The sequence below is a fragment of the Ornithorhynchus anatinus genome, chromosome 2 (genome assembly GCF_004115215.2).
Source record: "Ornithorhynchus anatinus isolate Pmale09 chromosome 2, mOrnAna1.pri.v4, whole genome shotgun sequence".
Classification (NCBI taxonomy): Eukaryota; Metazoa; Chordata; class Mammalia; order Monotremata; family Ornithorhynchidae; genus Ornithorhynchus; species Ornithorhynchus anatinus.
The window spans coordinates 147,734,492-147,757,050 of NC_041729.1; the positions used below are offsets into that span (position 1 = coordinate 147,734,492).

The 22,559-nt window shown below is 43.1% G+C and overlaps 1 protein-coding gene across 1 annotated transcript in view; it reads right to left on the reverse strand.

Annotated features, from left to right (window-relative positions):
* LOC103165734 (sucrase-isomaltase, intestinal-like) overlaps nucleotides 1-22,559 on the reverse strand; it is a 126,694-nt gene that overhangs the window by 89,684 nt on the left and 14,451 nt on the right. The window contains exons 2-6 of the mRNA XM_029082537.1: nucleotides 19,058-19,577; nucleotides 14,244-14,346; nucleotides 13,881-14,029; nucleotides 2,885-3,053; nucleotides 1,431-1,527 (exon numbers count right to left, since the gene is read on the reverse strand). Coding sequence (XP_028938370.1) covers nucleotides 1,431-1,527; nucleotides 2,885-3,053; nucleotides 13,881-14,029; nucleotides 14,244-14,346; nucleotides 19,058-19,577 — 1,038 coding nt within the window. The remainder of the gene's footprint in view (nucleotides 1-1,430; nucleotides 1,528-2,884; nucleotides 3,054-13,880; nucleotides 14,030-14,243; nucleotides 14,347-19,057; nucleotides 19,578-22,559) is intronic.

The following is a 22,559-nucleotide window of genomic DNA, read 5'->3' on the forward strand; positions in this document are numbered from 1 at the left end:
ATAGAGTCGAGGGGAAGAAAATTTTACAATTTTACAATTTTACAAATGAGGAAGCTGAAAGATAAAGAAGTTATAAGATTTGCCCAAGGTCACATAGCAGGTACTGATAGAGCTGGGATTAGACTAGACTGTAAGATAGACTGGACTAGACTGGACTAGATTAGACTGTAAGTCGATTAGACTGTAAGCCTGTCAAACGGCAGGGACTGTCTCTATCTGTTGCCAACTTGTTCATCCCAAGCGCTTAGTACAGTGCTCTGCACATACTAAGCGCTCAATAAATACTATTGAATTATAACCCAGGTCCTCTGACTCCCAGGCCCCTGCTCTTTCCAATTACCCCTACTGCAACAAATAATCAAAATAATGGTCAAGATGGGTATGATGTTACTGTCCTTTTTGCTCTGTAGTTAAATTAGCCTTGTCTATAATAATAATAATAATAATGTTGGTATTTGTTAAGCGCTTACTATATGCAGAGCACTGTTCTAAGCGCTGGGGTAGACACAGGGGAATCAGGTTGTCCCACGTGGGGCTCACAGTCCCAATCCCCATTTTACAGTTGAGGTAACTGAGGCACAGAGAAGTTAAATGACTTGCCCACAGTCCCACAGCTGACAAGTGGCAGAGCCGGGATTTGAACCCATGACCTCTGACTCCAAAGCCCGTGCTCTTTCCACTGAGCCACGCTGCTTCTCGTTATCATTATCTTTCCCCATTAGACTAACTCTTCCAGGGCAGTAGTTGAATCCTGTCCTTCATTTAAATATTCTAAAGTGTATAACACTCCTTGATGAGTACTCAAATGTTTTTCATTCACTGACTGACAAAATATTTATCAGTTTGTGTGCTGGTATTTGGCAAGCAAATGTCTGAGACCTTCCTGACAGTGTAGAGTCATTATAGAGAATTGCATGAAACCACATACAACATAAATTATCTGATGCTAACATTTTATAGCATTTAATATCCTAAATGTTGAAGTCACAGAACATCGGATGACATGTTTATATAGCTAACATGAAAATTCACAGAAAAAAGCTACTTTACAGCTCCCAAGATTATTTTTAAAATAAATTATAAAACTAAATTCATGCAGAAACGTGACCATGGCAATATTCACAACTCTCCTGCACGGTAATAAGATATTACCGAATCAATAGCATTTCTGGGTTATTTCCCCCCAAATGTGACTATTCAAATTCGTTTCTGTTTTCAATTCTCCTGTTTCAAGCGAAAGAACATCATAGCATAATATTTTACTGCACTTGTTAAGTTTATCTGATAAACTATTTTTGGAAATTACATTCCAGTTATAAACCACATGCCATAATTTTATTAGCTGCTAAAGAAAAAGGTAATTGAAAATAGCAAACACATATGGAAGACTTTTATCTCTATATTTCTTTGAAACAAATTAATTTTATTACCTTGTGCATTGGAATTCAGGAGCAGAACACCATGGGTATTGAAATCTTTCTCTACGCACATGTAAAAGGGGTGAACGCCATAAAGATTGCTAAATGCCTGCAACATCAAAAGGTAAGACCATATTTCTAGGTTGTTTCAATCAATTCATTCTTTCTGTCAATAGGAAATCTAAATATTGAATCAGACATCAAGATAGGCACGTGCCCTCGTGCCTGGCGCTTGGGGCCAAGAACAAGTCAGAGAGTCTTGTCTTAAATGCCTAGTCGTCTCCGACCCATAGCGACGCCACGGACACATCTCTCCCAGAACGCCCCACCATTCTCCGCAATCGTTCTGGTAGCGGATCCACAGAGTTTTCTTAGTAAAAATATGGACGTGGTTGACCATCGCCTCCTTCCACACAGAAAACCTGAGTCTCCACCCTCGACTCTCTCCCGTGCCGCTGCTGCCCAGTATGGGTGAGTTTTGACTTGTCGCAGGTTGCTTTCCGCTGGCTAGCCGCTGCCCAAGCTAAGAATGGAGTGGACGGGCCTCTGCTTGACCCTCCCTCCCGTAGTCAAGACTAGCGGAGGACTGGAAACTCCCCACGTGCAAACCCGAGAGGGGAATCAGGGAGTAGCAGGGGCTAAGAACACCTGTTTAGCTACACTAGTTGGAAAGGATGCTGAATACTGTGTCTGTGGCCTGGTGGACAGATGATATTTTACTCATTTAATGGTAAAAATAGTAATAACTGTAGCATTTGGTAAGCACTTACTATGTTCCAGGCACTATACTAAACTCTAGGTAATCCAAGGTAATCGGATTGGACCCAATCCCTGTCCCAGTTAGGACTCACGGTCTTAATCCCTATTTTACAAATGAGGAATTTAAGCACAGAGAAGTAAAGTGACTTGCCCAAGGCCACTCAGAAGACAACAGGCAGAGCTGGGATTAGAACCCAGGTCCTCCTGACGCTCAGGCCCGTGCTCTATCCACTAGGTCATGCTGCTCGACTTCTTTGTCTTACCCGAAAATCTGAATTAAACAAATGCACTGTTCAGAAAGCTTCCTGAGAGAAAATTAATACACTATTTTTTTTCAAAATTCAAATTGAAATAATTAAATCCAGGTGCTTAGTACAATGCTTTGCACACATTAGGCACTTGAATGAACTTGAATAGACTAGCGTAGTGGATGGAACGTGGACAGAGTCAGAAGGTCATAGGCTCTAATTCCAGCTCTGCCACTTGTCTGCTGTGTGACCCTGGGCAAGTCACTTCACTTCTCTCTCCCTCACTTGCCTCACTTGTAAAATGGGGATTGAGACCGTGAGCCCCATAGGGGACGGGGAATGTGTCCAACCCTATTTGCTTGTATCCACCCCAGAGCTTAGTACAGTTTCTGGCATATAGTAAGTGCTTAACAAACGCCTTAATTAATTATTATTATTACTAATAGAGGAACACATTACCATGGGTGGGTGATCTCTGGTAAACATTCCATATCTGATGAAGTTCATGTCATGCTTAAAAGATGGATGTTCATGTTCACCAAATCCATAAACTGAGTCAGATGGGAGGGTGACTAACATCTGCATAAACTGTTCAGAAAAGGTCAATCCTCCGAGTGATGTGTCCCACCTATGCAAAGCCCGGAAAGAAAACAAAAATGAGTATCTAATTTTGATCATTCATTGATTAATTCAATCGAATTTATTGAGTGTTTACTGTGTGCAGAGCACTGTACTAAGCACTTGGGAGAGTACAATACGTGGTTTAGGGGAAGGAGCACGGGCTTGGGAGTCAGAGGACTTGGGTTCTAATCTCGGCTCCACCACTTCATTCATTCAATCGAATTTATCGAGTGCTTACTGTGCGCGGAGCAATGTACTAAGCACTTGGACTGTACAATTCGGCAACAGATAGAGACAATCCCCGCCCAACAATAGGCTTACAGTCTAAATGGGGGAGACAGACGACAAAACAAAACAAAACAAAACAAGTAGTCAGGCATCAATACACTTGTCTCCTGTGTGACCACGGGCAAGACACTTAACTTCCCTGTGCCTCAGTTACCTCATCTTTAAAATTAAAAGTCTGAGCCCCACATGGGACAACCTGATTACCTTGCATCTACCCCAGCACTTAGAACAGAGCTTAGTACATATTAAGCACTTAACAAATACCATAATTATTATTAACAATAAGCAGACACTGTCTCTGCCCCAAATGAGTTTACAGCCAAGAGGGGATCGATAATGATCTCTAAACCTTCTCCCATCCCCCACAGAGGGAGAGGTGATAAGTAGAGATGAGGCTCACTATGACAGGCAGTAGGGCTGAGTGGATGGATCACGGACCTGGGAGACAGGAGACCTGGGTTCTAATCCCAGCTCTGCCACTGGCTTCTGTTTACCAGCTCTGTCGCACTGGATTCTCCCAAGTGCTCAGTACAGGGCTCTGCACAGAGTAAGTGATCAATAAAAACTATTGATTTGTATTGATTATTGAGCGCTTTCTGTGTGCAGAACATTGGACCACGTACTGGGGAAAGTACAGTACAAGAGAGTTGGTAAACACAACCCCTGCCTAATGCTCTGTAGCACAAGCAGCGCGTGGGTAGAAAAGCGGTGTGAAGGTATATCACAATGTGTGGTGCTGCGTTAAGACCAGCTAGGCTACAGAGCGAATGGCTCAGCACAAACTATCACCAATAATAAGGCAGAGAAGAATAACTGTGGTATTTGTTAAGCGCTTACTATGTGCCAAGCACTGTTCTAAGAACTGAGGTAGCTACAAGGTTGGACATAGTCCCTCTCCCCGTGGGGCTCCGAGTCTTCATCCCCATTTTACAGATGAGGTAACTGAGGCCCAGAGAAGTGAAGTGATGTGCCCAAGGTCACATAGCAGATGTGTTGCAGAGCCAGGATTAGAACCTGTGGCTCTGACTCCTGGGCCTGGGCTCTATCCACTAGAACAGGCTGCAAAATGAATTTAAGCACATTTCCAACTGTTGGTAAAACCTCCCTTTTTCTATTTAACTTTGGTGTCTAAGCACTTCTCACTCAAATAGAGGGAACCCAAAAAATATACTGCTGCACTTTCATGATTCAATCGAGCATTGAAATGTAATGAGCACTTATTATGTGCAGAGCACTGTACTAAGCACTGGGGTGATTACAGTACAATGGGGTTGGTAGATAACGTTCTCTGCCCCATAAGGAGTTCATGGTCTAGAGAAAGTGCAAGAAATTATCACTCAAAGGATGCCCAATTGTTTGGTGCAACCCCTCAGAAGGCAGGATCATCTTTGAACTAAAGAACAATTGTACTCTTTTCAAATTAAGGACCAATGTCCATTTTTTATGTGCCCAGGGAGTAACTGTCCCTGCTAGTCAGGTAGAGAGGTTTCAAGCCATTCAAATCCTTTAATAATAATAATGTTGGTATTTGTTAAGCGTTTAACAAGTGCAGAGCACTGTTCTAAGCGCTGGGGTAGATACAGGGGAATCAGGTTGTCCCACGTGAGGCTCACAGTCTTAATCCCCATTTTACAGATGAGGGAAATGAGGCACAGAGAAGTGAAGTGACTTGCCCACAGTCACACAGCTGACAAGTGACAGAGCTGGAATTTGAACCCGTGACCTCTGACTCCCAAGCCCGAGTGCTTTCCACTGAGCCATGCTGCTGCTTTACCATTTCCCTTATCTGTAATTTTTTTTAATGTCTGTCGCCTCCTCTAAACCGTAAGTTCCTTGTGGGCAGATATCGTGTTTAACACCTCTATCATATTGCATACTCCCAAGTGCAACATGGAACAGTGGATACGGCTTGGGCCTGGGACTCAGAAGGTCATGGATTCTAATCCCAGCTCCGCCACCTGTCTGCTATGTGACCTTGGGCAAGTCACTTCACTTCTATGAGCCTCAGTTACCTCATCTGGAAAATGGGGATGAAGACAATGAGCCCCATGTGGGACAGGGACTCTATCCAACCCTATTGGCTTACATCCTCCCAAGTGCTTAGTACAGTGCCTGGCACATAGTAAGTGCCTAACAAATACCATTATTCATTAGTAAGTGCTTCAAAATACTATTACTTCTAATGTCACCACTGATTGATTGATTCAGGGAGTAGCTTAGCTGTTACTAGAAAAGCTTACCTATCCTCCACCTGCATTCTAACCCTTCCATTCATTCATTCATTCAATAGTATTTATTGAGCGCTTACTATGTGCAGAGCACCGTACTAAGCGCTTGGAATGAACAAGTCGGCAACAGATAGAGACGGTCCCTGCCGTTTGACGGGCTTACGGTCTGATCGGGAGAGGCAGACAGATGAGAACGATGGCAATAAATAAAGTCAAGATAAATAGAGTCACCAAGGTGTCTTTCTGTCCCAAGAGAAAACGGTTACTTGGCATTTCTTCGACTCACCCAGGGAAAGTGACTAGATGCTTAGGATCTCATTTTTGAAACTACTTTCATCCTATAATTTCTAAAAAGGGAAACAGACTTTAAGGTAGAAATTAATTTCTTTCAGAAATGCAGATCTCATGGAAATCTTGTTCTTTTTCACTGAATTACTTCTGATTACACCTCTGTGTTACCGCAACCTTTGGAGACGGCATTTTTATTGTTATGAGAAATAAAACAGAAAAGTCCTTTTTAAAAAGGACTTAACAATCATAACATCTACTGCACTAGGGAAAATAATGGGCTTCTCAGACTGGAAGGATCTGTGTATTACAAAAGCTGCGTACAGTTTGGCTCTACTGCCTGAAGCAAAATTGTAATTTATAAAAACTAATGACATAAATCATTTTAGTTGGTTCCCATTTGAAAAGTTCTTTCAAATTGATACCTCTGAATACTAAGCACAAGAAAAAGAGAACAGGGCTCTGTTATAGATGGTTTTAGAACAATATCACTGAGGCTAGTGCCTAGATTTAGTTGTTTGTTATGTGTGCTTTGCACACAATAAGCATTCAATAAGTACGATCGAATGAATGAATGAATGTGTTCTTCACTGCAATACTGACAAAGTATTCTAGTTTCTTCCTTAGCAGTTGGAAATCCCAGGACAGATGAGTTTTTTTCATCCTGTCTCCCTTATGATCTCGAAAGCTTGAGCTTTAGCAATTTCTGGATTTCTCATCTGTTGTTTATTGAAGCTTCGCAATGATCTAAAATGTATTGTTATGCAAGGAAAAAGCCCTCCTTTTCGCTTCTCCCACTCCTTTCCGCACCGTGCTTGTATTTGGATGTGGATCTTTTATTCACCCCTCCCACATCTTCACAGCACTGATGTCCATAACTGCAATTGCTTTATTTATATTAATGTCTGTCACCCTTCCCCCCTCCCAAGTTGTAAATTTGTTGTGGGCAGGGAATGTGTCAGTTTACTGTTGTATTGTACTCTCCCAAGTGTTTAGTACCGTGGTCCACACACAGTAAGTGCTCAATAAATGTGTTGAATGAATAAATTAAGAAATAAGAACTGTATGACAGTTTTGGATTGAAAGATAGACCTCTGCAAGCGGAGGATTTGAAATGAGAAATAATTTTTTGGGTAGCATCAAACGAGAGGCTTTTCAGAAGAAAGTACAAAAGGAGATATAGTATACCATGGAAAAAGAAGTAGTGTGGTCTAGTGGATAGAGCACGGGCCTGGAATTCAGAACGCCCTGGGTTCTAATCCCACATGTGTCTGCTGTGCCACCTTGGGTAAGTCACTTGGCTTCTCTGAGCCTCGGTTACCTCATCTGTAAAATGGAGACTAAGACTGTGAGCCCCATGTGGGACACAGACTGTGTCCAACCTGATTAACTTGTATCTACCACCAGCACCTACTAAGTGCCTGGCACATAGTAAGTGCTTAACAAGAAGCAAAAAGAAAAAGAAAAACAATGGTTTGTTGGAGGGCTCAGGAAAGGGAGAATATTAACATCATTTTCAAAGGTTTTTAATGAAAATATTATGAGCTTATTTTTAAATAGTTGATTTTTGTAGCTTAAATGAAAGAAAAATGTTCTTCCCTGGCTACTGAGTACAGGGGAAGACGAGGGCATCGATTTCAAGCTCCTTTTGAGGACAGGATGTGTCAGGGTACTCACTGGGGAAGGGTGGGTCCTTTATAATTCTTGAAAACTAATTTCTCCAGGAAAACTGCAAATTAGATTTAAAAATCATCAAGAGCACTAGTATCCATGGTATGTACTGAGCACGTACTAAGTACAGAGCACTTCCTAAGTGCTTGGGAGAATACAACAGAAGCAGAACTTGTGATCACTGTCATTTTCTCCTCCCACTGACAGGTTCTTGCAAAAAATTTTAAAAAAAAGTTTGCCCTGGGTTAAATAAAATGGAAATGATTTGAACATATCATTGTTTAAAATTTCTGTCCTTTAAAGGGCAGTTCGTGCCATTTAGAGAAAACTAGATGGAGTGAGGTAATAATGATAATGGCATTTGTTAAGCATTTACTATGTGTGAAGCACTGTTCTAAGCGCTGGGGCGGGGGGAATACAAGGTGATCAGGTTGACCCATATGGGGCTCACGGTCTTAACCCTCATTTTTCAGATGAAATAACTGAGGCACAGAAAGTAAAGTGACTTACCCAGAGTCACAAAGCTAATAAGCGATAGAGCCGGGATTAGAACCCACGACCTCTGTCTCCCAAGCCCATGCTCTTTCCGCTGAGCCACGCTGCTAATAACAATAACGTCAAATTAACTTAATGCTACAATTAAAATCCTGCTTTTCTTTCCATTTAATTTGAGGGCGATTGTTTTTGTCATAGATTCTGAAGAAATTTCTTTTTTCAAGCAAGCTGAAGTTAGCTTTTATTATTTCATGTATCTGAAGGATATTAACAAGCTGGAAACAAACTGTTGTAGAGGTAGATGTGGAATCTTTCAGCGTATGCCAAATTAATCAATCATCAGTGGCATTTATGGATCACTTAATAAATATGCAGGATCTCACTAACAGCTTGGGTGAGTACAATACAATAGACATGTTCTCTATCCACAGTGAGCTTAAAGTCGAGAGATGAACCAAAGTCTGTGATCTTGGATTTTTATGGAATTTTCTCAAACCACAACACTGATCAGAGCAAAGCTATTTAATAATAATAATAATAATGTTGGTATTTGTTAAGCGCTTACTATGTGCAGAGGACTGTTCTAAGCACTGGGGTAGACACAGGGGAATCAGGTTGTCCCACGTGGGGCTCACAGTCTTAATCGCCATTATACAGATGAGGTAACTGAGGCACAGAGAAGTTAAGTGACTTGCCCACAGTCACACAGCTGACAAGTGGCAGAGCTGGAATTCAAACCCATGACCTCTGACTCCAAAGCCCGTGCTTTTTCCACTGAGCCACGCTGCTTATCATGCATCACTTATTATGACACACCTGCATGGTCAGATAACATCATAGCCAGAAGTGTGTATCAAATCATTATTTTAGAAACAACACACATTTAATTTCTTACCCAGATTCTCAGTGATTTTCAGCAGGAGTTACAAAGAAGCCTGGAACTAAGTATTTGAATATTTCTCCCATTCATTCATTCATTTAATCGTATTTATTGAGTGCTTACTGTGTGCAGAGCACTATACTAAGCACTTGGAAAGTACAATTTGGCTACAGATAGAGACAATCCCTACCCAACAATGGGCTCGCAGTCTAGAAGGGGGAGACAGGCAACAAAACAAGTAGAAAGGCACCAATAGCATCAAATAAGCCAGAAAATAATTTTGCATGTGACTTGAGGACTGTAGATGCTGGGATATTCATCTTAGACTGCCCTTAAATCAGATCAACTAAACAGTTTCTTTTCACACTGTTATTTATCTATAACCCTCTTCAGCCCCTTAGTATTCGTCTATAGCCTCCATTATTTATTCTGATCATTCTATTCGTAAATATTTTTATGTCTGTAGGAAGGAACTTCCTAGATTTTGTGTACTTTCCCAAATGTTTAGAACAGTGCATTGCATTTAGACAGCACTCCCAGAAATGATCATTTCCTTAAGTAGGCTTACCCCTATCTAGACTGTAAGCTTGCTGTGGGCAGGGAACGTGTCTTTCACCTCTCCCTTTTTGCCGTCTTGCATTTCCTTCTGCCTTGGAGACATCTCAGCTCTTCATCTTCCCTCCCAAGCCCTGTCCTCTTCCTGACTTCCCTATCACCATGGACGGTACGACCATCCTTCCCGTCTCTCAGGCCCGCGACCTCGGTGTCATCTTTGACTCAGCTCTCTCGTTCACCCCACACATCCATTCCGTCACCAAGACCTGCCGGTCTCACCTTTATAATATCGCCAAGATCCACCCTTTCCTCTCCACCCAAACGGCTATCTTACCGCTACGGGCTCTCATAATATCCTGGCCGGATTATTGTGTCAGCCTTCTCTCTGATCTCCCTTCCTCCTGTCTCTCCCCGCTCCAGTCTATTCTTCATTCCGCTGCCCGGCTCATCTTCCTGCAGAAACGCTCTGGGCATGTCACTCCCCTTCTTAAAAACCTCCAATGGTTGCCCATCAACCTCTGCACGAAACAAAAACTTCTCACTCTGGGCTTCAAGGCTCTCTATCCTCTTGCCCCCTCCTACCTCTCCTCCCTTCTCCTTTTCCACTGCCCACCCCGCACGCTCCGCTCCTTTGCCGCCCACCTCCTCACCGGCCCCCGTTCTCGCCTATCCCGACGTCGATTCCTATCCCACGTCCTACCACTGTCCGGAACGCCCTCCCTCCTCACCTCCGCCAAACTACCTCTCTTCCCCTCTTCAAAGCCCTACTGAGAGCTCACCTCCTCCAAGAGGCCTTCCTAGACTGAGCTCACCCTTTTCCCTCTGCTCCCCCTCTACCCCCCCCTTCACCTCCCCTCAGCTAAGCCCCCTTCCCCCCCTTTCCCTCTGCTCCTCCCCCCTCCCTTCCCCTCCCCTCAGCACTGTCTGCTCATTTGTATATATTTTTATTACCCTATTTATTTTGTTAATGAGACGTACATCACCTTGATTCCATTTATTGCTATTGTTCTTGTCTGTCTGTCTCCCCCGATTAGACTGTAAGCCCATCAATGGGCAGGGACTGTCTCTATCTGTTGTCGATTTGTACATTCCAAGCGCTTAGTACAGTGCTCTGCACATAGTAAGTGCTCAATAAATACTATGGAATGAATGAATGAACATCTCCAAGAATCCTTCCCTGACTAAGCTCCCCATCCTCTTCCCTGACTCCCTTCTGCGTCACTCTGACTCGCTCCTTTTGTTCTTCCCTATCCTAGCCCCACAGCACTTATTTACAAATCTCTAATTGATTTATTTATATTAATGTCTATCTCCCCCTTCTCTAGACTCTAAGCTTGCTATGGGCAGGGAATGTGTCCGTTTATTGTTGTACTGTACTCTCCCAAGCACTTGGCACTGTGCTCTGCACACAGTACACAATCAATAAATACTATTGATTCATTGATCGATTGATATCACAACCCTAGCCCCACAGTAATCAATCATATTTCAATCAATCGTATTATTGAGTGTTTACTGTTTGCAGAGCTATGCATAGCAAGGCAATTAGGAGAGTACAATTTAACAAAGTTAGTCACATTCCCTGCCCACAATGAGCCTACGGTCTAGAAGGGAAGACAGACATTAATATAAATACAGAAATTACAGATATATACATAAACACTGTGGGATGGAGGGAGAGGTGAATAAAGCGTGCAAATCCAAGGACAAGGGAGATTCAGAAGGGAGTGGGAGAAGAGGGGATGAGGGCCTAGTTGGCTTTCTGGGAGGGGAAGCAGAGTGGCTCAGTGGAAAGAGCACGGGCTTGGGAGTCAGAGGTCATGGGTTCTAATTCCAGCTCTGCCACTTGTCAGCTGTGTGACTCTGGGCAAGTTGCTTCACTTCTCTGTGCCTCAGTTACCTCATCTGTAAAATAGGATTAAGACAGTAAGCCCCAGGTGGGACAACCTGATTACCTAGTATCTACCTCAGCACTTAGAACAGTGCTTGACACATAGTAAGCGCTTAACAGATACCATAATAATAATAATAGTAATCATTATAATTATTATTAAAAGACTTCTTGGGGAGATGTGCCTTCAATAATACTTTGAAGGTGGGAGAGGGATAGTTTGTCAAATATGAAGAGGGAGGGTGTACCTTGCCAGAAGCAGGAAATGGGCAAGAGGTCAGCAGTGAGATAGACAATGAGTAGGTTGACATTAGAGGAATGAAATGTGTGGGCTGGAAATCAGGGAAGTAAGGAAGGAAAGGGCAAGTGATTGGGCTTTATTATTATTATGAGTAATACTAATGATAATAGTGTTTGTTAAACACTATGTGCCAAGCACTGTTCTAAGCAAAGGTCTAGAAACAAGGTAATCAGGTTGGAAACAGTCCCTGTCCCATGTGGGGCTCACAGTCTTAATTCCCATTTCACAGATGAGGTAACTGAGGCACAGAGAAGTTAAGTGACTTGCCCAAGGTCACATAGCAGACAAGTGGCAGAGCCGGGATTAGAACCCAGGTTCTTCTGACTTCCAGGCCCCTTCTCTAACCACTAGACCAAGCTGTTCTCTAAAGCTTCTCTAAAGTTAAGAGTAAAGAGTTTCCAATGACGCAGAGGTGGATAGGCAAACACTGGAGGTTCTTAAGTGGGGAAACAAGGACTGATTGCTTCTGTAGAAAAATAATCCAGGTATCAGAGTGAAGTATGGATTGGAGTGGGGAGAGACAGGTGGCAGAGAGGTTAGCAAGGAGGCTGGCGCAGTAGTCAAAGAGGGGCAGGTTAAATGCTTACATTAACATAGTAGCAGATGGGATGCAGAGGAAAGGTTGGATTTTAGTGTTGTCGCAAAGGTTGAAATGACAGGATTTGGTAACAAATTGAATATGTGCATTGAATGAGAGGAGATGAGTCAAGGAAAATGTCAAGGTTATGGGCTTATGACAGAGGGAGAATAGTGATGCTGTCTACAGTGATAAGGAAAGTCACAAGGAGGACAAGGTTTGGGCAGAAGGATGAAGAGCTCTGCTTTGGACATGTTAAGCTTGAGGGGTCAGCAGAATCTCCAAGTAAAGTCATCCTGAAGGCAGAAGGAAATGTGAGACTCTAGAGAAAGAGAGAGATCAGGGCTAGGGATGTAGATTTGGGAATTATCCCCATGGAGATGGTAGTTGAAGCCACAGGAGTGAATGAATTCTCCAAGGGAGTAAGTGCAGATGGAGACTAGAAGCGGACCCAGAACTGAGCCTTGAGAGATACCCACATTTAGAAGGAGGAGGAGGAGCCCACAAAAGAGATGGAGAATGAGTGGCTAGAGAGATAGAAAGAGAACGAGGAGAGGACAATGTCAATGAAGCCAAAGTTGGATATTTCCAGGAGAGAGGGATGGTTGACAGTTTGGAAGGCAGCTGAGAGGTCAAGGAAGATTAAGATGTAGTAGAAGATGTTGGATTTGCCAAGAAGGAGATCACCAATGACCTTTGAGAGGCAGTTTTGGTGGAGTGAAGGGGACGGAATCCAGATCGGAGGGGGCTCAAGGAGAGAATTGGAGGAAAGGCAGTGGGTATAGGAAACTTGCTCAAGGTGTGTGGAAAGGAATGGAAGGAGGGAGATGGGGCAATAACTGGAGGGAATCATGGGGTCAAGGGAGGTTTAGCATTAAAGGAGCAAAGTGTGTGGGCTCGGTCGTAGTAAGAGAGTAGGGAGGTGAGGCAGGAAGGGGCAAGGTGATTGAGTGCTTAAAACCAATTGTGAGGAGTTAGTGTTTGATGAGCAACTGAGGAAAATACGGAGGAAGGCACTGGGGCTCACAGGAGCTGGAAACATTTTCTAAATTTTTTATTGTATTTAAATCCTATCCTTTTGATGGTTAACAGCTTGGACAAGTCTCAACACTCAGTCCTTGGCCCTGATGGCATCACTGACTTTGAGGAAAATGCCACAGTTAGAAATTATATCACAAAAGAAATCTCCCTAATATGCAATTAAATAGAAGACATTCTGCTAGCCTATTGGCAATCACAATAATAATACTGATTATTATAATATAATCATAATAAATAACAATTATTACTATCACGGTTCTTGTTAAGAGCTTCCTATGTGCCAAGCACTGGAGTAGATACAAGATAATCAGTTTGGACACTGTCCCACATGGGGCTTACGGTCTAAGTAGGAGGGAATAGGACTTAATCCTCATTTTACAGATGAGGTAAATGAGGCACAGAGAAGTTAGGGACTTGCCCACAGTCACACAGCAGATACATGGAGGAGCGGGGATGAGAACCCAGGTCCCCTGACTCCCAGACCCATGTCATTTCATCTAGAACACTCGGCTTCTCTATGGGTAGCTGAAAGGTAAAATGCATCACTCGGTATGGGTCAAATGTTCTTGCTGGACAACATAACAAGAGAGTGTGAATGGGATACGCATCTCATACTCACAGTACAGTTCCTGTGCTCTTCCTTGTTATTCTGAATTGGAGGAATGAACCATTTAAGAATTCAATATCGTAGTTGGGATCAGCCGCAGCAGTAGGAGGAGACTCAATGTTGAGTGGAACTTCAAATCGTTTATTATTAGGATCATAAATCTAAAGCAAATTAGAAGGATGAAAATTAGATTAATTATTATAACTACTCTGGGACTCAGAAAATCCCTCAGTGAAATAGGGAAAACATTAGTTACCTATAGCATAAGTCATCTGAGGGGCACAGAGTTCACTAATTGAATAATGATTTGGAAATCTTCAACAAGAAGTAATGTCCTTGTAATTTCTCTCTCACAAGACTTTTCCTTATACCCACCTTAAATCTGAGCCTGTCCTTGGTATGGAACTCGACGTCCATCGCAATAGGAGAAATGTCATTTCCAAACAGGGATATGGTGTCACGCTTGGTTAGGATCACCCTACAAGACAAATACATTTTATTGCCCTTTTAGGCTCTGACTTTTCATTCCTTCTGAGTGGGAAAAATAGTGAAAGAAGCATAATGAATAGAAAAAGAATAGAGAAAGAAGGTTCACTGGGAACAAATCTCTAGGGGCCAGAAATCAAGTTTCTGGCTCCATCTAATCCCAGTCTGCTCTGGCTCTGGACCCCTCTAAGTAGGAGAGCAAAATTCAAGTTGGAAAAGGGCCTGGCCTCCCTTACAGGAAATACTATAATAGTTAATAATAATAATAATAATGTTGGTATTTGTTAAGCGCTTACTATGTGCAGAGCACTGTTCCAAGTGCTAGGGGAGATACAGGGTAATCAGGTTGTCCCACGTGAGGCTCACAGTTAATCCCCATTTTACAGATGAGGTAACTGAGGCCCAGAGAAGTGAAGTGACTTGCCCACAGTCACACAGTTGACAAGTGGCAGAGTTGGGATTCGAATCCATGACCTCTGACTCCCAAGCCCACACTCTTTTCACTGAGCCACGCTGCTTCTCTAGGGGAGATCTAATCCAGCAACCCCAAGGGACGACCACACATGCATTGCAGAGACTCCTCCTTCTTAGAAGGGACTCCTGGCCTGCTTCTTCATCCTGAGTTCATTTCTGGTTCTGAAAGAGTTTATTAATAATAATAATAAAAATAATAATAATGGTATTTGTTAAGCACTTACTATGTGCTGAGCACTGTTCTAAGCACTGGGGTAGATAAAGGGTATCAGACTGTACCACATGGGGCTCACATTTTTTTAATCCCCATTTTTACAGATGAGATAAATGAGGCACAGAGAAGTGAAGTGACTTGCCCAAAGTCACATAGCTGACAAGTGGCGGAACCGGGATTGGGACCTATGACCTATGAATCCCAATCCTGTGTTCTTTCCACTGAGCCACACTGCTTCACTACATTAGAGGTACAATCGGAATTCACTGCAAATATTACATCAGAAGCAGCACGGCCTAGTGGACAGAGCACGTGCCTGGGAGTCAGAAGGACCTGGATTCTAATCCCTGCTCTACCACATGTCTGCTGTGTGACCTTGGGCAAGTCACCAAATATCTCTGTGCCTCAGTTACCTCATCTGTAAAATGGGGATCAAGGTTCCGAGCCCTATGTGGGAGAGGGGCTGCGTCTAACCTGATTAGACCCACTCTATCCTATCACATAGTACAATGCCTGGAACGTAGTCAGTGCTTAACAAATACTATAAAAAGGACCATATATAAGCATATATACATTAAGAGCTTAGGTCAGTACTCTGCATATAGTAAGCACTTAATACACCCAATTGTTTGAGAAATCACAGGTCTCCTGGCTGAAATGGGGGAATAGGGAAAGTTCGTGGGGGATGAAGAATTGTCCAATCTAGCTAAGATTAAAAGTATTGTATTGTGGCCCAAATGTCTTGGGACAAACAAGACAGGGGAGGGACACTTGCCCTTGAGAAATAATTAGCTTTATATAAAGCAAAAAAAAAATCAAGAGTAAGAGAAGACTATTATGTATTCACTGCAAATATGTATATATCATATCCCCATTCAAGCTCCTATTAGAAGTACAATTCGACCAAAAAGAACTGACAGAGATGTAGAGAAGCAGCGTGGCTTAGTGGAAAGAGCCCAGGCTTGGGAGTCAGAGGTCATGGGTTCTAACCCCTGCTCCACCACTTATCAACTGTATGACTTTGAGCAAGTCACTTCACTTCTCTGGGCCTCAGTTACCTCATCTGTAAAATGGGGATTAAGTCTGTGAGCCCCACGTGGGACAACCTGATTGCCTTGTATCTTCCTTGTATCTTGTATCTTAGAACAGTGCTTGGCACATTGTAAGTGCTTAACATCATCATTATTATTAGAGAGCCTATTTGTGGAATTCAAGATAGGAACCTTCTGGGAGAAGACGAATCCAAATCTCCTCTAGTGAAGGAAGTGAAGGGAGTTGGAACAGTTAGTGAAGCTTGTTCATCAGTGACATCTAAAATTTCAGATTTGACTTATTCACTTCCTTTTTAACTCTCTGTTTTAGAACTCCCTGTGTCCAACCACTTATTATTGTAGCAATCCCAGCTCTTAGTACAGTAAGTGATGCTTAATATTCGAGTGATCCTAGCGGATGGAGTTAAAAGGAATCAGCCGTAGACACTACACTGTAAGCTCCTTGTGGGCAGGGAAAGTGTCTACCAACTCCATATTATATATTATATGGTACTCTCCTAAGCGTTTAGTAAACTAAGCACTCAATAAATAGGATTAATTCATTGATTGGATACTTTCTTCCAGTCAGATCTTACATAACTAATTCCTTTATATCATCTGTGGGGGTTAGGTGCAATTTCTACCTTGAAAGTCGATGTTTTGAAAACAGGCTAGTTAACTCCAGCCACAAGTGAGTTCATATTGTGCTCCCAGAATCCAAAATAAATGCCAGTCCAAGAATACCAAAAAGAATCCTAGTCACACTTTTCATATATTACAAAAATCAACTCTAAGGAGAAAGAAAAAATATTGTTCTCAAACCTCAAATAGGCCCACAAAAAGTGAGGCAGTTAAATGAACAGCAAAGGCAAGTGAGAACTGACGTGTCTGACCTATGACAGCTGGTCTTTGTCTTGAGGAAAACAGTTAAAAAACAATGAATATTGATATCTTCCTTTTTCTTCCAGTGTGTTCCTAGACATGTAATTAGTAATTTTTGTGTGTGTTATTTTGGTATTCAATGATCATAATATGTGCTCTGAATACTTCAAAGCTTGCTTATTAATGGGGTACCCCCCAAAAATACTGCTTGAATGAAAATGTAAGAGGTTTTAACTCTGAGTTGCATAGAGAATTTACACTGGTAGTTACTAGATGGGTCATTCTTTATGCAGGTACGAATCTATAACAGAGTCAGGGACTGAATCTGTTCCAAAAATTGTAAATGATCAGAGAAGACAAGTGGCTTCCTCATTTCCAGCAGAGTTTTAATGTGCATTCCAAAAAGGAGAGAATTTAGTAAACATTTCTTCCAATAATAGCATGCAGAAAGAGAGTCATCAACTAAGGAGGAACTAGCCAAGACTGACGCCTTCTAAATTGGTTGAGTTATGCAGTGTGGCCTAATGAATAGAGCACAGGCCTGGGAGTCAGAAGGACTTGGCTTTTAATCCCATCTTTGCCAATTGTCTGCTGTGTGACCTTGGGGAAATCACTTAACTTCTCTATACTTTGGTTGCCTCAACTCTGAAATGGGGCTAAAGACTGTGAGCTTCATTTGGGACAAGGGTAATATCCCACCTGATTAACTTGCATTTATCCCAGTGCTTAATACAGTGCCTGGCACATAGTAAGCACTTAACCATTAAAAACATGGAAAAATAAAATCTCTCTGGCCTTTTCTGACAGACAGTTGAGAATTTTCCCAGCTGCCTTGTCCTGTCTTCACCTGTGGTAGGAACCACTAGGCCCCAAAGCAAGGTGAAAAATTTGAAACAGAGGAAGAAAGCAGTTTGGTTCAGTGAAAAGAGCATGGGTCTGGGTGTCAGGTGACCTGGGTTCTAATGCCAGCTCTGCCACTGATCTGCTGAGTGACCTTGGTCAGATCATTTCACTTCTCTGACCCTCTGTTCCTTATCTATAAAATAGGTATTCACTACTAGTTCTTTCCACTCAAACTGTGGGACATGGGCTGTGTCCGAAACGATTATCTTGAAACTACACCAAGACTAAATGCAATGCTTGGCACAGAGAAAGCACTTGAGAAGCAGCATGGCATAGTGGGATACAGCCTGGGAATGGGAATCAGAAGATTGTGGGTTCTAATCCCGCCTCTGCCACCTGTCTGCTGGGTGACCTTGGTCAAGTCACTTTACTTCTCTGTGCCTCAGTTACCTCATCTATATAATGGAGATTGAGATGATGAGCCCCACGTGGGACAGGAACTGTGTCCAACTCAATTTGCTTGTTTCTACCCCAGCACTCAGTACAGTGCCTGGCACATAGAAGTGCTTAATAAATGCCATTATTATTATTATTGATGACTGCCACAATTATTGTTTACTACAGTAGAGCAGGAAAGGGGAAATCAACCCTGCAACTGAGCAAAGTGCCTCTGAGGGGATTTAAATTGGTATTAGATGGAATAAGCATTTAATAATAACTATGGTACTTCTTAAGCACTTACTATACACCAAGCACCATTCTAAGCTCTGGGGTAGACACAGGTTGATCAGGTCAGGCACAGTCACTGCCCCCATGGGCCTTGCACTCATCCCCATTTTACTGGGGTAACTGAGGCCCAGAGAAGTTAAGTGACTTGCCCAAAGTCATACAACAGATATGTGGTGGAGCAGAGATTAGAACCCAGGTCCTTCTGACTCCCAGGACCATGCTCTTAACCACTGAGCCACTCTGCTTGAAGCCCTACTCATGGAAACCCAACCTCTCCCCAGACCTCCACCTTGGGTCTATTTGTCCAACTGCCCCGACAAGCCGATCTGGCTCAGAAGCCTCATGTTCTATGCCAGGGTCTACATTAGGACCCCTAAAGACCAAACCTCCTCGTTTTCCCCCTTCCAGTCTAGGGATCAACAGTCAATTAGATACGCTCAGGAGAGAGAAATAAAAACTTTAAAAAACTGCCCAGATGGCCCACACCGGCCCAGAAGAAGCTGGTTGAAGAGTTTGAAATACCAACTTACCTCCATCCTTTCTCGGTCCTCTGTGGTTTTGTATCGACGGCATAGCCGTGGGGACCGTCTGCAGGATAGAAACACCAGGGAACGTTCCTCAGAGACGAAGAGCACCACACGCAGCCCTTCGCCTCGCACGTCGCCTGGGTCGCCCCGGGCTGAGGATGACAGTCGATGCGATTCTGAAACGGAAAGCTATTGGCGCAGGCCGCCTCTTCTTTGGAGTAATAGAAGCAAAACGGCACATTAGAGTTGTCAGTCTGGCACCACTGGCAACCGCGGCTCCTACACTTGGCCTCCGAGGCCCCTGGCTCCGGGTGGCAATCGATCCGTTGGGAGGCGGCAACCATGGAACAGCCATCCGTTTTCTCAAAACACCAAGGAATTCCGGGTGTTTTGGATGGAGCCCAACAGCATTTCTTGGCGAGGCAGCTCGCTTCAGAAGCTCCGGCTTCAGGGTGACAATCCTTCCGGAGGTGAGGGGAGATGGAGCTGGAACATGATTTGGAACCAAAAGGCTGGGCTAGAACTGAAAGAGCAGGGAAATAAAAACAAAAAACAAAATAGCAGTTTAGAAAGAAAGAAAATCTATTACCAAAGAATACATTCTAATCAAGACCCCATTGCCCGACATGATTTTCAGGAGGAGAAAGCAATCTCTAGGAGTTAGACTCTTCTCTATCTCGCCGCCTACCCCTCACTCACGATCTGCCTCTGGCTTGGAACACCCTCCCTCCTCAAATCCGACAATTACTCTTCCCCTCTTCAAAGCCTGACTGAAGGCACCTCTCCTCCAAGAGGCCTTCCCTGACTAAGCCACTCTTCTCAATACTCCCACTCCCATCTGAGTTCCCTTGACTTGCTTCCTTTATTCATCTCCCTGCCCTACCCCCAGCACTCATGTAAGTATATGTAATTTATTTATAGTAAAGTGTGTCTCTTCCTCTAGACTCCAAGCTCACTGTGGGCAAGGAATATATCTGTTTATTGTTATATTGTACTCTCCCAAGTGCTTAGTACAGTGCTGTGCACACAGCTCTCAATAAATAATAATAATAATTATGGTATTTGTTAAGCACTTACTATGTTTCAAGCACTGCTCTAAGCGCTGGGGTAGATACAAGATAATCAGGCTATCCCACGTGGGACTCAGTCTTAATCCCTATTTTGCAGATAAGATAACTGAGGCACAGCGAAGTTAAGTAGCTTTCCCAAGGTCATACAACTGATAAGTGGTGGAACCGGGATTAGAACCCACATCCTCTGACTCCAATGCCCCTGCTGGTTCCATCCATTAATCCCCAGAAGGCAGAAGGGATTCACCTAATATAGTTCACTTATGTAACGTAGTTAATATGTGTGTAGTAATTTTGTATTATCGTAGTTCACCTAATCTTCCACGCTATCGACGAGGTTGTTGATTTAGCTTCAGGCTCAAGTTCTGTAGTTCAAGGGAGGTTTTAAAGAGCACAACCCTGACAAACTCAATGCAATTTTCTGTCTACAAAATGTATTTCTCCCAACCCAGCTTTCCCTTGGGAAATACCAGGGTAATAAAACTAACAATTCAGCATTCTTCGCTGCTCACCAACATAAATCTTTACTAGAGACAAATGATTATCTGCAAAGCTGTGTGTGAACCCAAAGCTGCGTGTGGATCCAAAGAAGCCACGGAAGGGGAGGTTGGAAGTCTTTTCCTTGGATGTATTTTCCCTTTCTTCCTGTTTCTAGTACCTAGGCACTTCTAATCTGTGGCTTTCCCTGGATTTTCAGGTTTCTTTGGTGACAATCAGAAATGTAGGAGACAGTGTTTCCATCTGCACAGAGTTGAGAAGAAAAAGGGAAATTAGCAAGAGAGAGAATCCGGCAGGAGGGAGAGGAGCAGTGTGGCCTCATGGAAAGAGCACAGGCCAGTTAGAAGACCTGGGTTCTAAACCTATCCCTGCTGTGTGACCTTGGGCAAGTCACTCAGTGCTTCTCTTTCCTCTTGTTTATAATGGGAATCAAATACATCCCTCTGTGTTAGAATGTGAGCCTGTATGTAACATGGACTGTATCTCACCTGATCGCATTGTATCAAGCAACCAATGATATTTATTGAGCACGTACTGTGTACCAAGCACTGTAATAGGAGCTCAGAAGAGTGCAGTAGAGCAGAGTTGGAAGATGGAAACCCTGCTCACAGGGAGTTTACAGTCTAGCAGGGGAGACAGACATTAAAATCAGTTACAGATCGGGGGAAATGGGTAGGTACATAAATGCTCCGAGACTGTGGAGGGGGTGAATATAAGGTACCTAAGGGATACAGAGCAAAGTACATAGATAAATAAGGGGAAATGAGGATTTAGACAGATAAACCTTTTGGAGGAGGTGTGATTTTAGTAGGGCTCTGAGGGTGGAGAGTTGATCTTTCTGTTGGATATGAAGGAGGAGGAGGGAGTTCAGAGCCTGAGAGAAGATTTGGGCTAAAGTGTCTCTGGTAAGAGATGGGAGACTGAGGTACAGTAAGGAGGTTGGTGTTAGCGGAGCAAAGGGTGGCTGTCGGACTGTAGTTGGAGATCGGTGAGGTAAAATAGAAGGGGGCGAGTTGAATGAGTGCCTTGAAGTGGTGTTAAGGAGTTTCCGTTTGATGTGGAGGAGGATGGGGAAGCATTGGAGGTGGACTGAATGATTTTTTATAAAAATGGTCTAGGCAAGAGAATGAAGTATGGACTGGAGTGGGGAGAGACAGGAAGCAGGAATGCTGTAGCCAGCATGCAGTAATTTATTTATTTATATAAATGTCTTTCTCCCCCTACAGAACGTTAGATCTATATGTAGTATAGTCCCCTGCATACAGTAAGGGCTCAATAAATATGATTTATTTATCAGTAAATAAATATTTACTAATATTTATCAAATATTAGACAAGGTGGGATATGTCAACTGTGTGACTGTGGGCAAGTCGCTTAACTTCTCTGTGCCTCAGTTACCTCATCTGTAAAATGGGGATTGACTGTGAGCCTCACGTGGGACAACCTGATTACTCTGTATCTACCCCAGCGCGTAGAACAGTGATCTGCACATACTAAGCGCTTTACAAATACAAACATTATTATAAGTGCTTAGATCACCGTAGTGACAGCTTGGATGAAGAGCAAGGGACGGATTCTATAGGTGTTGTAAAAGTAGGACCAACAAGATTTGGTCCTGAATATGCTGACTGACTGAATACGCTGGATGAATGAGGGAGATGAGTTGAGGATATTGCCAAGGTTATGGGCATGTGAGTCAAAGAGGATGGTGGTGTTGCCTACAGCAATGGGGAAGGTCTAAAGGGAGGACAAGATTTGGGTGGGAAGATGAGGCGTTCTCTTTTGGACACGTCAACTTTCATGTGTCAGCAGGGCATAGAAGTATCACTTCTCTGTGACTCAGTTACCTCATCTGTAAAATGGGGATAATGATAATGAGCCCCAAGTGGGACAACCTGATTACCTTGTATCTACCCCTGTGCTTAGAACAGTGCTTG